The following is a 17,042-nucleotide window of genomic DNA, read 5'->3' on the forward strand; positions in this document are numbered from 1 at the left end:
TGCCGCTCCACTTTGCCAGGTGCTAAATAGACACGGCTAATCCATTTCCATCCTTCACTGGGTTGGCAATGTTACATGAGCAGCAACAAGCAGGCTCAACTATTTATGTAAATTAGTAACTCTTCCAGGTAGTAACACTTTTAAGGACAAATACCTTTAAAAAAGGCATCATATGGATGTGCGTTTTTTCTATGTTCAGAAAACACAAAATGTGTGTCATGCAAAGCCAACAAGATTTAAAAAAAAAAACTCCACAAACAACCTGCAGAGGCTCCCATCCATGCATTTTTTTCAGAGTAATTTTTGCAGCACAATATAGAGCAGGGACCACCAACATGGTGTCCGAAGGCATCAAGAAGTGCCCAAGGACAACATGAGTAGCCCACGGGTCTGTTTCTAAAAAAAAAATTAATTCACCAGTGATGGGACATTGTCATTTCATAAGAACGTAACATAAGAATTTAGTTATTCATGAAATTACTTTGTCCTGATTGTAACATGTTAAATGCTTATTAATGTACCAAATATTCAATATTTAATCAGTAAAATAGTTTGTGTTCACTGGAAAAGAATACATTTTAGCACTGAAATTGCAAGACTACAATGATATAAAGGCAGACTACACCCTGGACTGGGAGCTCGTCAATCACAAGACATGTCAAGACAAGCACGCACACTCGCATGCTGAGTGGGAAAGCCCTAAAGGATGGCTTTCGAAACCCTTGACAAAAATGGAGTATTTGCTTGTTTCTAAAAGAGCATTGGTGCTCAGTAAGAACCAAGGCAGCGTGCTCTAAATGAACGGCAGTTTTCACTCTCAGTCATCAAAAATGTCTTGGCGTGCTCGACAGGAAAAGACTCCTTTTCCTGATGTTATCAAACTATAAAGTTGATGGAACAAAAACTGAGAGACTGCCGTTGGTGCAGAGGGCTTAAGTTTCCTGCGAGCTTTTGGCTGAATGTGGTGTCGGGGTGTAGAACTCATGCAGCCTATTGTTTCCATATCCTCTGCAGCCTGAGTAATGGCCTTCTGAAAACAGGCTCGCTTTTGTTCCGGCCTCCTGGGCTCCAGAGCCGTGGCACTGCCTCGCCTCTCTGGTTCGATGTGAGGAGGAGGAGGAGGAGAGGTGGGAGAGAAACCTGTCGCCGCCACCGCTGTCTGTTACCAGCAGGAGGCAAACCACCCTTGGCTGGATTCACAATACACACTTCCCCACGTGTGGCTGCGTGTGTTAATCCAGCGTGAGCAACTACACGCAGGCTGAGCTCGAGCTCCTCTCACTAGGGTGTAATCAACATTTCTGCCAGTCGGAAGGCCAAGCAGGAGCAAGGCCAAGGATGAGATATCTGTGACACACACACAAACACACACAAAAGCAAGGCACAAAAATGCACACATACCAGACAGCCTGGCTGCCTCCTCATCCTCACCGCTGTCAAATAAACTCCTCATCTCATCCCGAACAAAAGAGGCGATACGTTCCCAGGACCACTAGTTGCCATTTGGGCTGAGGGGGAGCCCCTCCCTCAACAACAACAACATCCCTAGTTGGGTCATTGCGCATTTTGCAAGCTTAGCTTGTTTATCCTGAACTATACAAAAAGGTGGCACACTAAGTGTGTTTATGAGTGTGTGAAAGCTTACCAGCAATTTCAAAAGTGGAACCGTGCCACAGTGATGAAAACACATCGCAACTGGAATGGCCCTGAAGTTACAACTTTTGGAATGGGACCCAATGTTTCTGGAAAAATATGCCTCAAATGTAAAACTGTCAAAACTGCACAAGTGTGTTTTTCATTTTTATTTGGCTTTTGCTGTTTAGCTTGGTGATGTCACAGCACATATGGCAAACAAGTGCTCATGAATATAGAAATGGAAAGTATTGTGACATAGCAAAGTGGGATACACATCTCTGCCCTGGCTGCTCAGTACAATGTGACCAACTTCATAAAAAAGTCAAGAATGGTAATAAAAGAATACAAGCGCCATCACAGAGTGGGCCGTGTTTAGTCTTGATATTAGATGACTCACCTGAAGTAATGCTCCTTCCACCAATGTAAGTCAACTGATAAATAGCTTAACTTATTTTTACACTTGCATAAGAGTTGACATTAAAAAGTGAGGGGGGAAGCCACACACCACAGCCACAGACCCCCCCCCCCGCCCCCAGTGAGAATGATTCTACATCATAAACAAAAAAGAAAAACAACTTGAGTTGCAATTTACTCATTTAATTACCGTAAGTGTTTTGCCCCCATGGGTGTGGCTAGGCTCTACTGGAGCACAGGCCACATACTACAGAGGTCTGCAATCAGTGGTCCCTGGCCCACTACCGGTCTACAGTCCACTCCCTGGCCCACTACCGGTCTGCGGTCCACTCGATACTGCAATGCACTGACATTAAAAAAATAAAAAATTGTAGTGGAGAACATCGGCCCCCAATGTACGTCATCACCACGGTAGGGATGTATTTGATTGTTGCCGATCAGTCGTACCATGAATCAATACGTGGTGGAAAACCACTGCCCGACTACAGTACATCCCCTTCCTCCTTCATTTTATACAACTAATTTTCCTTACTGAGTAATGTCTGCTCTCGTGAACCTATTAAACTGAACTGTCCCAGTCTTGTGAAGTTGACTCCCATTCTATGGGAATGCCCCAAGATTGCCATTCACAATAAATAAATACAAATGTTAGCCTCTAGTGAGGTGGGCCTTTGAGTATTACAGTGACAAGTGACAATGACTGCTGAGTTAATGAAGTTAAAGAAATGTTATTGCTTTTGTGCTTCAGACAGACCAACGACAAATTCCGTAATATTGTGACGCAAATCTGATTAGGTACGGCTTTTAAAACAGCATTGCGACTGTGGTATTTTTCATCACGACATTTATGCACTTTATAGTACCTTGAACTACAAAAGTATAATCACTTATTTCTATTTCATGATCAACTTTTTTTTTTTTAAATAATGTTTCAGTCGGTTGGGTCTGAGTTGGGGTCCTTCGCTGAGCTTCACACGCCGGGTGATGAATGCGACTGCCTCCAGTAGGAGACAGTGCATGTAATCAAGACTGAGCTTGTAATCACCTTCCATTTACAATTTTACAGAGACAAAGCCACTAGCTCCAATGCTGGAGGGGAGAAGGACGTTTGAGTGCATCCTTGAGACTTTCTCAAATCCGATGCCAAGAAGAATTTGTCTCTGGCAGGTGCTCGAGGCCAGACTGTCAACTTCAACAAATTGTTGGGTCAGCGCGATCCCTCCCTGTGCGGCCCTCAAGCGAGGCCGGCTGTACACATACTTTGACACGTGTGTGGCAGGGAAACAAGCGGCCTTTCATGCCTCATAAGCTTGTGCCTTGGACTTTTACATGGGGGAATTAGACGGGATGTAGTTCTTGTAAACCAAGATGACCCGCTTGATCAGACATAAAAGTTATTTTTTCCACCATCTCAGTGGCCACTTGTCTCAAACTGTCACGGTTTGACTGAATATGTAAATGACCTTGGCATAAGATTTCGAATCTCTATTTGTTTGAAAAATGTAGTACGTGGTTGTAACTAAAATACAACCGCTTGTCGACCACCCGTTTATTTGGAAATCCTTTTTACTTCTCAACAAGAAATAAAAATAATTTGCTCCAAGTTCAGCCATGATCGGTCGTTAGCTGAGCCCTGAGCAATTGTGATGTCATTTTCAGTCAACAGCAAGTGGCAAAATGGCCGCTCCCGCCCGAGATGGATCAAAACAAGTGGATTTTGCTTCTTAATTCTTAATCTATCCATCCATCCATTTTCTAATCCGCTTACCCTCATGAGGGTCGCGGGTGTGCTGGAGCCTATCCCAGCTGTCTTCAGGCAGTAGGCGGGGAACACCCTGAATTGGTTGCCAGCCAATCGCAGCGCACACAGAGTCAAACAACCATTCAGTCACAATCACACCGAGAGAGAATTTTGAATGTTCCATTAACCTGCCATGCATCTTTTAGGAACGTGAGAGTAAACTAGAGCACCTGGAGAAAACCCACGCGGGCACCGGCAAAACATGCAAATTCCAAGCAGGTAGTTGGAATTGAATCATGCACCTCTGCACTGTGAGGCGGACGTGCTAACCAGTCGATGGCTCGGTGATAGGAAAGTACCATGTTAAAGACACACTAAAACGGTCGAAAAACTGTTGTCGTCCAAAGAATGCATATTGTGATCGGATCCTGGAGGGATGCCAGTTCGATATTAGAGCACAGGTGTCCTTAAAGAGAACACTTAAACTCACCATGCACTCCAATCACAGACGCATGCCCACAGGGTTCGTTACGCATGTGACGGGTTCAGATACTACACAAAGAAACTAAGTGTAACACTGAAGTTCCCTTCGGGGGAACAATAGTGCCTGATTTTGTTTTCCCTTCCGCTGGCTTCCAGCTAACTTTGATTATTCAGCACTTCCTGAACCCATCAGCTATCTTCAGTTTTAGAAAAAGCCATGAACTTGTCATTCGCCTGTTAGCCTCTGCTCCATTAAATGCACAACAGGGATTTTTTTTTCTTTTAAACATGTTGTTCAGGCCTACAAAAAAAACCCTCCTAGGCAAACTACATCACATCTGGACTGACTGTACTGTATTAAGATGAGGAAGTCAATTCATTGTGGGTGACAAAACACAGGCCACATTCTCCCTTTCCTTGTTATCCAAATGAGGCGAGGACCTACAAACACGCACATGCACACAAACACACACACAAAGCCGCTAGCTCAAACCCACAAGCGGTCATAGGAAAGCAATTGGTTCGCGCTCCCTCATCCTGTCTTACTCATTTGCACATACACACTAAAGAAACAAACACACACACTCATGCACACACACGGATGGTCCCTCAGGGGATTTCAGCTGGTCTTGCCAGGCTAAAATCGCTGCACAATGGCCCGGGGGGTGCGGGACATGAATAAATCATGCCTCAAAAACATTGAGCACAAGAACAAGATGCAAACACTTCATAACATGCAAATGGAAAATGAAACGGCTACTTGAGGATTTGCGACTGAACCCGGATAGAAAAATGCACCACAACAGGTTGCGTTTATCTCTCAAAACTATTGCTAAACAAACGCAGCAGATTTTATGATCTACTCTGCCAACTTGACTACTCTACAGCTTGCCACCACGCAAGCACGTTTGAGTTAGACGAGACAGAGAAAGCTGCCACTGTCATCCAGAATATTATGGCTCCTGTAATTACCTTTAAACATTCATTTGGTTAATGACTGTGTGTGGAAATTCCTGCCATCCAGCAGCCATCACAATAACAACGGAAGATGGAAACCTCAGATAAAAAGCACCACAAGCATCCACATCAAATAAGTCTGCAATTGTGGTGCATCCAGGTTAGACCAATGCAAGGCTGAGCAGCCATAAATACGGGACAGTCTCCTGCAGAGAGGGAAAAAAAAATACACAAGGCTCAAAATAAGCAGTTTCACATCGTAGTTCGTGAATTATAATTAGCATCCTGGGCGTTATTAAAACACATTGACTAGAAAAAGTGAGAATCAATGAATCAAATTCTTGCAATTTTATCTTCTCATCTTATCGTGTTGTCAGGTTACAGGGTGCATGAAGAGGTTAAAATGAATGAAAATGCCGTTCCGTTCTAGCCCCGATCCACAAAAACAACCAAAATGTTGTAATAGTTTTGAATAAGGGAAATACAGTAAGAAAATGCGTAATTGTTTTATTTGCAAGTCAAAGTATAACAATGGATGAACGATTGCTCATATTGTGAAAAACACGAGTTGGGTCACTTGCACTTCAAGGCACCATTATATTAAGAGCACTTCTTGGTTAAGTTGTACTCTGCTGCAAATGACAATTCCATGAAGACCCCCCCCCCCCCCCCTCCACCACCACAACCACCACTACCAAAAACGTATTGTGAAGAAAACTCGGAATATTCACAACGGGGCATGCAGACAGGAACCCCTGCTCCACCGTCTTTCACACTGTTACAGTCACCATACAAAACAGGTTAATAGTCTTGTCCGGACAGGGTGGTTGCAAGCTGCAGCTATTTCTCACCATCCTGTGCAATTAGCTGGCGTGAAAAGTAAAATATTCTTGAAGGTCAAAGCTGTGGCTTTTCCTGACGGCACACAGTCTACACAGAAACACACACACAGATATGATCTGGCGGCGCTTGCTAAAGATTCTGGATTAGCTCGAAAGACCCCCCAACACCACCATCACAACCACCACTACCAAAGGTTTCTAACCAAGCATAAACAAGCCATACACAACATTAACGTCCCACGAGGCAACGGGACTAACGTGTGTCACTGAGGGCTCTTCGTTTGACACATGAATGCGCCTCACTACACTGTTGACTGAATATGAAAGTGTGTGTTTGTGTGTGTGTGTGTGTGTATATCCCTCACTCTCCACTCACGGTCGCCCCGGAGTCCCCAGCCTGACCCAGTGACCTGTGAGCCTCCGATGTGCTGTAAGCACAACCCCCCATTATAGATCATTACAGGACTTGTGTGCCAAAGTCTACTTTGCAGTTGCACAATAGCGGAGAGAAATGACACAGATCATATTTCAAATCGAAGCTGCAGGCATTTATTTTCTGCTTGATGGGTCGGGTGGCATCTATCATTCGCATGTTTGGTACATTGTCAAACACTACTACAAGCTAAACTTTTGCCGATGAAAACAAAACAAAAAGTAGACTCAAGGACAAATGCGGAGAAATGACAAGAACCGAGGCAGACAAAACATAAGTAAAGCACACATTGTGGAGCAACGACGTCCAAGTCAATGCTTTACTGATCATATCCAAATAATATCAAGATAGACTTTGAACAGGAAAAACAAACTTGTTTACAATATGCGGTAAGAATCCAACACAACAATTAATCTGAGGGACTGTTAATAGGCAGATGCTGCTGCTTTGGTGAGCATCAGAGTTCACTTAATAATGTGAATTCCTCAAGGGGAAATTCTGCTCACACTCTGATGCATATTTGTCTTGTGCACCACACAGAGAACCAGATCTCACACGCGCAGACACACACACACACACACACACACGGTGGGAGGGGGATTAGGGTTAGGGGAATGGGCATCTCTCCAATAACGACTTGCCTTTTCACGTTTGTCCACAGTGGGATTCAAATCGTGGCACTACTGCCTTGTTTCTTTTTTGGTGCGGTTAATTATTTTAATGTTAATGTTTGGTGGTGAGACAAATATACTGTTTTTAAAAAATATATATAATTGGAAAAGAGATTGGTGTCTTTAGCGGATGATGCACCCAGCAATTTATCTATCCATTCTACAAATTGTGTAGAAGTGGATATAGACCGTCTTTTTTTTTTTAATATCATATGTCAACAGCTGACTGTCGCTTTCCTATCATGTGAAAATTGCGTCTTTATACTCCTTCCTTGAATTTATGTTAAATATATCTGTGATTAGTTGGCAACCAGCCTGAAAGTCAGCTGGGATGGGCTGGGCTCACCCGACAGCAATGAGGACAAAATAAACAAACAAATAAATAGATACAATACAATACAATACATGCTGATAAAATGGTTAGCATGGCTGCCTCACAGTGTAGAGGTGCTGGGTTCGATTCCAGCTCCGACTTCCTTATGTGGAGTTTACATGTTCTCCTCGTGCCTGCGCGGCTTTTCACCAGGTATACAGCAAATTGATGGATGGACAATTTTAATTCAGAAGTCAGGAATAATTGTTTGTTCAACTCCTGCTCAAGTTACTGTACATAAGAAAATTTGAAATTTTGGAATAGATTTGAGCAAACATGAAAGTAACATGCTTGATTTGCCTTGGCGGGCCACTTAAAATGATGTCGCAGGCTAGATCAGGCCCTCGGGCCTTGGGTTTGATACCAGTGTTTTAGAGAATGTCCAATTGAGACAAATGACACCTAAAAATGAATTAAACTAAGTGTTGTACAGTTGAAGTGATGAGCTGCCTGTTTGACAGCAAATTCGGTTTTTTTCCCAGGTAGTAAACAAAGTAGTCAGTAAATATCACTTAATGTGGGAAAGAACTTTAAGTAGAAATTAATGTCCTTACCCCTTGACTCCCCTCGAAACAGATAGACGGCTCACTTGGTAAATTAGCCTGAGATGAAAGAGAGAAAGAAAGAGAGAGGGGGGAAAACGCCATTTAAATGAGTGCGTGTGTATGGGGATGGTCTCTCATTCGGCGTCTTGCTCGTTAAGTGAACAGCATACTGCTGACAGATGACACCAACATACTTTGGTACAATGAGATCGCAATTTGATGGAAAATTAAGCGGAGAGAACAACTTCTGACAAGTGCGTGTGTTCGGTAAGCACGGGCCACAGATACCTTGAGGTTCTGGTAAGCCTCCAGAGCTCGAAAGGCAGTGTCGGTAAGCTTGACGTGGTAAAGTGTCCGGTTGGGTCCGTGTTTGTTGCTGCTGCTGTTGTTGTTGTTTTTCCCGCACGACAGCCCGTATGAGCGCTCCGGCCCGAGCGAAGCCATCGCTGGCTCTCCCTTTCGGAGTCTGCTCGCCAAATTAATGCTACTTGGTCTCCAGCACTGCTCAAACCAGGGGACGTCAGTTAACGTCACAAAGTGGGCGGGGCTATGATGACGACATTGGGGTTTTGCACGCGCCAGGCTGCTTTGGCTTCTTTTATTTGCTTTTCTTACAAGGGCCAGTATTCATTTCATTCTTAGGCATTAACAGGAATTCAATTTAAAATGTTAAAGGTAAGTCAAATTATTAGAATTATTTTCCCAGTTTGAGTATTGAGAAGAAACCCGGCCTGTTTGTGTCACAATTCATAATAGAAATAGCCTCAAATTGATGGCTTTTCACAAAAGTGGTCCGAAATGCAACATAAAGACATTTTTACGATGATTATTATTAAAAGTATCATAATAATACGCTTAAAATGTATTTCTTTTTGTAGGCTACAGATGCTACAAATTTAGGGTAGACTGAAGCTGTTTTACTTAAAAATTTCACTCTAGCCTATTCAAATGCAGGGTTTAGTTACAGTCGTTTTAGACAGTCTGTCGTAGTTTAGCACACTCATTGGTCGAGACACAATAATGAACATAAACAACTAACTTTAAACTGTACTAGGGTCGATGTCTTAGCTGCTAAACATGCCACATTTTATACATGCAACTAATTCTACACTTTTTTTAAATGGGGCTGTTTTTTATTTGTTTTAATCTTAGTAATACAATACGCCTATTTCCTTGCCCTTGCAAACGTGATCTAACTGAAAACCGAGTGTTTACAAAGCAGAGAGAAAGCGCACGACAGCGGCGGAAGCAAAAAAAAAAAAGGCAGGTGAGTCTGACAAGTATAAGCCTACTTAGTTAATTTCTTAAGCTACTGCTTGAATCAAAGTACGTAACAAGAGGAGGAGGAGAAGGTTACTGTGGGTCAAAGGAGAGAGAGCAGGTGGTAGAAAAACATCACATACGTACAAAACATTCAACGAAGCTTTGTTCATGGGAAAACAGTTGCTACTTTCGGGGGAATGCACTGCAACATCTATATTGTCAGACATACAGTAAATATCTTCAAGTCAATAAAAGATAATGAGGGATTTAATTGTGATCAAAATCTAAATTACATATTTGCATTTTAAAATTCTCATTCTCAAATGAAATATTGTGGTGGAGTAAGTCAGATTTACCGATTTGAAGTTCTGGGCTTGGATCTCGGCATACCTGTTGCAAATATTATTTAAATGTACATTCTGAATCTATTATTGTGTTGTTGTTGTTTTTTACTGTTACATTTGCCTGGAGGTCACATGTTGCTAGGCAGAATTTGTGTGGCAGCTATTTGTACTCTGATAAAAATGATCCATCTCCCCCATCCCTAATCTCCCTTTGTTTTTTCTTTGACAATCATGATTTATGATTCTAATTTTTTTGCAAGGCCATCTGTTGCTTGGCAGTTTGAAAGGCAAAAACATTGCATGCATAACAGGCGGGAAGGAGTGCTAGACAAACCTTCAAAATAGAAATAAAAGATAGAAAGTGTTGAGATGTAATTTATAAAGCGCAAACTCGAAATATTTTACCAGTATTCCCCTTGACAAACTGTTGCATTTCAGCAAGATTCCAGGGATGTCTGGTGTGAATAGCTCTTCGAATTCCATATCTGATTATTAAAAAAATAATAATGTACTACTACGACACCTGCAGAGGATCAGCACAAAGGAAAGGAAAAAAAAGCCTGAAAAGGAAAAAAGTTTGCGGAGAATTTTAGTCTTTCTGTCTCGGTTGCACTGTGAAGCCGACGTGCTAACCACTGGACTACCGGGCTGCCCCTATTCGATTCCAGCTCCGGCCTCCCTGTGTGGAGTTTGCATGTTCTCCCCGGGCCTGCGTGGGTTTTCTCCGGGTGCTCCGGTTTCCTCCCACATTCCAAAAATATGCATGGCAGGCTGATTGAACACTCTAAATTGTCCCTAGGTGTGAGTGTGAGCGTGGATGGTTGTTCGTCTATGTGTGCCCTGCGATTTGCTGGCAACCGATTCAGGGTGTCCCCCGCCTACTGCCCGAAGACAGCTGGGATAGGCTCCAGCACCCCCGCGACCCTAGTGAGGATCAAGCGGCTCGGAAAATTAACGAATGAATGAATGTCTCGGTTGCACACACATAAACACAGGCGTCGAAATGGCAGTATATCAGAGAGCCCAGGTGTATCGCGTTTTACTGAGATGACTTTCCAGATGCCATGTTGACTGCTGTGATGCAACTTCCCATGCATGAGCACGCAGACAATCAAACAAGACCTCCTCTGTCCCCGCGCAACTCCAGAAACGACACGTTATTTTCACTTGTTCTGTAATGTAATCACTTTAGTTCCATTCCGCTTGCAGCACGTTCTGTCTGGGAACATCATGCAGTAGACAACAATGAATGGAGTGTGGCGTCAGGAGAGGATCCGGTAATTGGGAGCTGGAGTCCGTGTCCTTTTTAAACCACAGGGGCACCGTGTGACAGAGTGATCCAATAAAAGTCAGACACCAGACTACTGAAGCGTTTATATCGAGGGACCAGGAAGTAGTGTGACATTGAGAGCATGTTTCGACTAATTTTTACTTCTCAAAGAATCCGCGCAGTTGGAAAATAAACAATTTGAATCCTATTTTCCACATTTGTTTTCTTTTTGGCTTGCTCTTTATACTCATTTTTGTTTTACATGTGCGGTAAATCTGGGGCAGAAAGGAGGTGCAGTGGTGAGCGCATCTGCCACACGGTTCAGGGTTCGAATCCCTGCTCCAGCCTTCCTCTTAGGCATTTGTATGTTCTCCCTGTGCTCCGGGTACTCCGACTTCTTCCCATATTCCAAAAACACGCGTCAGTAATTGATAGTATACTATGCATTGCTGATGAGCATCGCTGATGAAGTCGCACTACTTCCACAAAGCCGCCGCATGACGCATTTGCTTTTGAGGCCTGATTAGAGTTGTCTGTCACAACCAGGTAATCACGTGTGAAAGCCGCTGACGTAGGAAGGACTCTTATCTCTGAATTTATTACCGCTCACTGGATGCCTATTTTCCAAAGGCATGACTGGAGCCATCATATCCACGATCGAGTGGGCTTCCAGTGGCTCTGATGACTCATTTGGCCCACAGACGTCATCCGATTCGAGGGAGGTGACTTGAAAGTCTGCCCATCATTATCGTGTCTCCATTGAAAGACACTCAGTGGTCACAATATTAGATGCGCTATCCAGTGAGCTCCAAAAGATCTATCAAACATTTTGACGTGACAAAGATAATAATGCTGAGTTTTAATTTAGAGTGTGAAAAACATTGATAAAATAAGTTTCATAGAGTGCTTGTACATGACTGTGGTGCATCATATTCTCAAGGGTCTCATACTCAATCTGAAAGGACTCACCAATTATGACTGACCGGTGCTTTTCCCGGAAGAAGAGATAACAAAAATAACAATTATAAAACAAATAAAATGGCAAATCATCTCTTTTTTTTAAATGATGGGTTGCTATTTTATAATTTTCTGGAATTTATTGGGAAAACTTTAATTTTGTTGTCAAATCTAACACAATTTTATGTATTTGTGAAATATTAGGCATACAATTATAAACATATTTTGAGTACACCTCACAATGCAGGGTTCGATTCCGGCTCCGGCCTTCGTGTGTTGAGTTTGCATTTTCTCTTCGTGCTTGCGTGGGTTTTCTCTGGGTATTCCGGTGTCCTCCCAACTTTCCAAAAACACGCATGGCAGAATAATAGAACACTGTGAATTGTCCCGAGGTGTGAGCGCCGATGGTTGTTCGTCTATGTGTGCCCTGCGATGGGCTGGCAACCTGTTCAGGGTGTCCCCCGCCTATTGGCCGAAGACAGCTGGCATAGGCGCCAGCACCCTCCGCGACCCTTCTGAGGATAAAGGAAGTAGAAAATGAACGGATGGATTGATATTTTGAGGAAATGTATTTATTATTCTGGCTCAAAAAGCGACAGGGAAATTTTGGATTAAATACATATCGGTAATATATCATTGTTCAGACCACAATTAAGCATTAACGACAATTTTTACCCTCATTGCATTGACTTTTATGGCCATGGGAGCAAGCAGACTCGCTGCTTCCAATTTCATCCTTCATAATATTTGTCTGCACCGTGTCCTCCCAGCGAAAAAAGTCACTGTGCAGAGTTTTCACTCCTCAAATCAAGCGGAGCGGGAATTGTATGTGCCGATCCAGTCCGCTGTGCTCATCTTCATCATCTCCAGATGGGTGAGTGCTTCCCCTGTTTCCTGCCACGCAGCTCACTGAGACTTGTTGCCATGGAGGAAATTCCCAATTGTGAGATACTACTTATAGTGTCAGTCAGCTGGGAGTGTCTGATGGTTTATTTACTTAAGTACTGTACATAGAACTAGATTGTTCAATTGGCTCTGTATTAAATGCTATGCAATTATATGCTTGCTTTCCCAAATGATGTGAGACAATTGTAAATAGCACTGTGATTTATCCATTTTGTGTTTATATTGCACTTAATTGAACGGTGTTTGTTTTTTTTTCTTCTTTCTTCTTTCTACCTACATTCTTGCTGCTGGAGGCTGTAAATTTCCCCCGTTTTTTTTTTTTTTTTAGCAGTCGGCACGAACTCTTGCAACACAGGGATACCAAAAGCAGAACAAATTACGCGGAGGGTGACTTGACATAAACCATATATAGGCCATTCCTTGCTATCAGTGGCTTTTACTTCCCCATCAAGACTTAATATTTTACTTGAACTAAACAAAATGCCCTTCATGAAAACATTTCCTCACGCAAAATACTTGTTCAGTCTGCCGAAGTTTTGCTTTCTCAAGAAAAGAAAAAAGGTCCCATGAATTTACATTCTGGATGTGACAGTACACTTTTTGTGGGAGAATTTAAAGGCGTAAAGTGAATAAATGTTTTTTTTAACCTCTATGTCCTACTTTAACCTTCTACTCTGTTAAACTAAATTGTGATTAAACTATATACGAAAAAAAACACACTCAATTCAATCTAAGTACTATAATGTATATACTAACCTCTGATACTCAATAAAATATGGGCTTTACAAAACACATTAGCACAAGGATCTTGTTTATCCCGATTGTGAGAAGTCAGAAGAGGTGGCTCAGGCATCAGATTAGGATACTCCCGAGACGCCTCCCTGATGAGGAGTTTCAAGCATGGCCCACTGAGAAGAGCCCCCAGGGACGACCAAGGATATGCTGGAGAGACTTACAGTATGTCTCCTCGTTGGTCTGGGGACAGAGGAACAGGACAAAGTGGCAAGGCAGAGGGAAGCCTAGCCTAAAGCTGCTGCCCCTGCGACCCAACCCCCGGAGAAGTGGAACAAGATGACTAGAGGACACGTCAAGTTTAAAGCAAATTATAAGCAGTCATCAAGAGTGTTGTACTGTTGGTAGCTACTGTGACAGCTGTTAACATACCTACATTAAACAAATCTCGCCCAGCCCGATGGGGTTTTTCTTGTTGCCGGCGACTTCAACCATGCGTGTTGAAAGACTGCTACCTACATTAGTCCTGTACGTGAACGGTCCCACCAGAGGGGAGAAAACACTAAGTCATGTTTATTCCAGTCTTAAACATGCATGCAGACCCATTAGAAACCAATTATAAATGAAGCTGTCACATTAACATGGAATCATAACATGATGTGGCTTTTAAGTGCCCAATGTGACGCAGTTTACTCTATGTACTTAGAAGGCCAAAAAGATTTACACAATGAACTTCTGCCGTGGTAGAGCAAAGCAAACATGATGAGTCAGCCAGGACACAGTGAGTTCATTCAACTCGCCGAAGTAGTCTGGCAAATGGGGGTGGGGTGGACAGAGAGAGAGAGAGAAAACCAGTGGAAAATATTCACATTATTATCTATCTGCAGAAGAAACCCAACACTCTTATTTTTATTGGTTTATTTTTTAATCAATTTAATATTGGATCAAATTTGACCCAGAAATACATACGCCTCCCTCCACCACACACAAGAACACGCACACGAACACCAACCCCCACCGTCCCCATACTCTGGACATATGGCTGTTACCCCTGGCAACCATTTGAACACGCATGATTCTCACAATGTCAAGAGTGAATTTTACTCTGATAACGTCTCAGTAAACTCGTGTCTATTTTCTGCTACCGTTTGGGTTTCATTTGCGGGTGTTGTTTGCACTTGGTGATGTGGTACACACACATCTCGGAGTTTTTAACAAGAGCCTGTTGCATTTAGAGAAGACGTGATACGCTCATTCATTTTGGTCCTGTCAGAAAGCACAAGCGGAGGACGTCTGGTGAAAAAGGCCATCATTTTCTCCTCTGATGACCACTCTCGTCACGAAAAGAACATTCGATTAGTGTCTGAAATGTTTCACGGTGCACAAGAATGAAAAAAAGTACAAAGTTGCATGATTAGAACACGTTTCTGCTGAGATGATATAATAATAAAAAGTGACTCAATAGAGGCATTGGGTCTAAAACTGTGACGCATTTCCTGTGCAATCACATAAATAATTTTGACATAACAAGGACAAATCCTTGTTTCCTCCTGGGAATCTACTCTGTGAGACTTCTACAGTTGAAGACACTAGGTTATTCAAAAACTTGGGATCTTCCCCAAACTATGTGACCAATTGGTGCAAAAAGTCCATTCCTTGTCAACATTGGCTAACCGATTTTTGCACTTGTATGGCATGAAACAATTTAAATTTGTTACATAAATATATATTGTGTTAAATTATGAAGCAGTTACAGTGCCTTCCTTTAACAAATGAATAAAGTTTTTTATCATACGCACATTATTCGGTTCTTTTTAATACACCTACTGTATTTGACATTTAAGAACATTAAAATGTGAATTGAAGAAACCCTTTATTCCGTTTTATTATACAGCAATTGGTAGAGTTGGCAATATGGCCTTAAATTAAAAACACAATTTTTCTCACAGTATTTTCCAATATTATGATTAAATAAGGGCGGCCCGGTAGTCCAGTGGTTAGCACGTCGGCTTCACAGTGCAGAGGTACTGGGTTCGATTCCAGCTCCGGCCTCCCTGTGTGGAGTTTGCATGTTCTCCCCGGGCCTGCATGGTTTTTCTCCGGGTGCTCCGGTTTCCTCCCACATTCCAAAAAAAACCATGCATGGCAGGCTGATTGAACACTCTAAATTGTCCCTAGGTGTGAGTGTGAGCGTGGATGGTTGTTCGTCTCGGTGTGCCCTGCGATTGGCTGGCAACCGATTCAGGGTGTCCCCCGCCTACTGCCCGGAGACAGCTGGGATAGGCTCCAGCACCCCCGCGACCCTAGTGAGGATCAAGCGGTTAGGAAGATGAATGAATGAATGAATGAATGAATGAATGAATAAATAAACCGATCACTGCTGGGAAGAGTCATATTAAAAACAGGTTTTGCCCTTTTATTTTGTTTAGCTTCTGGGATTTGCTGTAGTTTTCCTGATAGTGACCAAACAAGTTTCGAAACCTCCTTAAAAGATACATTTTTCAAAAAACACAATTCATGAGGTTGAAGGGGCATCACCCAATGGTGGTCCCAACTTGAATGCCACCCAGCACTCAACACCCACTTTTTTTTTCCTGCAATGAGTGGTCGGTTTCTCAGAAATTTTCCTAAACAACCTCCAGCATTTTCGACGTTTAAGTACAGCTTGTTTCATATTTGTTATTCTGTACGGCCGTGCTTATTCTAACACGTGTTTGAGAATTAAAATTGTTCAAGTTTGACTTAAAACTCACTCTAAAGGTTATTTTTAATGGTTTTTCAGTTCTTGCATGATGAATCAGATTGCATTCCACCATACAGTTTCCATTGTTTTGTATATTTTTCATGTGGCTCTTATCTGGTTCATTTTTTCATTCCGAAGCCTTAAGCCCTAACAGTTGCGTATGTAAAATTGAATCCAGCCTCGTGCTGGATTGCTCTTTTGCTTCCAAGACAAAAGGTCGGCCAGTGCAACATCTGCACAACAGGAGATCTTATGTTCGCGTGTCTTCTTTTGTCCCAAAATAACTTTTGATGAAGGGGTACGAGCGCCCTCTGGCAGTGCGACCGCAGTCAAAAAGATGGAACAACACCCCTGCGATTTGAGAATGCCATTTTTGTCTGAATCGATTATTTCCTCACTCATTTTCCAAGTGTTAACATTCCTGTTTTCAATCCAGTAACAGCCAATTGAGTCACGTCTATCCACGGGAAAAGATAGAAGATGTTCATAGGAAAAGTAGAACAGATGATCACATTTTATGCTATGCTGAATCAGAAACTCACACAAAATTACCGACTGGCTAACACGACCTGTTTCCTGTTAACACATTTACCCAATTTTTAATGCTCCTTCGCACAATAACAACAACGTCCAGGATATGCTGTTCACAAGTGAGGAAAACAATGGCCCGGTGATGCGAATACATAATGCAGGTGATGATGTTGTCCCTTATGGACACTGAGAGGAAGTGAAG

The 17,042-nt window shown here is 42.6% G+C and overlaps 1 protein-coding gene and 1 long non-coding RNA gene across 3 annotated transcripts in view; one reads left to right on the forward strand and one right to left on the reverse strand.

The window, feature by feature from the left end:
* LOC127599152 (RNA polymerase II elongation factor ELL2) overlaps positions 1-17,042 on the reverse strand; it is a 38,868-nt gene that overhangs the window by 13,792 nt on the left and 8,034 nt on the right. Inside the window, exons 1-2 of one of the 2 annotated variants that reach the window (XM_052062865.1) lie at positions 8,383-8,538; positions 8,104-8,151 (exon numbers count right to left, since the gene is read on the reverse strand). The exons of the other annotated variant lie outside the window; for it this stretch is intronic. Coding sequence (XP_051918825.1) covers positions 8,104-8,151; positions 8,383-8,538 — 204 coding nt within the window. Of the gene's footprint in view, positions 1-8,103; positions 8,152-8,382; positions 8,539-17,042 lie in introns of those variants that run through there. 2 annotated transcript variants of the gene reach the window in all.
* LOC127599210 (uncharacterized) lies at positions 8,481-13,836 on the forward strand. Its single transcript, XR_007962020.1, has 3 exons — positions 8,481-8,617; positions 12,708-12,802; positions 13,666-13,836. It is a non-coding gene; the product is annotated as an uncharacterized LOC127599210 (long non-coding RNA).

This window comes from Hippocampus zosterae, chromosome 4, assembly GCF_025434085.1.
Source record: "Hippocampus zosterae strain Florida chromosome 4, ASM2543408v3, whole genome shotgun sequence".
NCBI classification, from domain to species: Eukaryota; Metazoa; Chordata; class Actinopteri; order Syngnathiformes; family Syngnathidae; genus Hippocampus; species Hippocampus zosterae.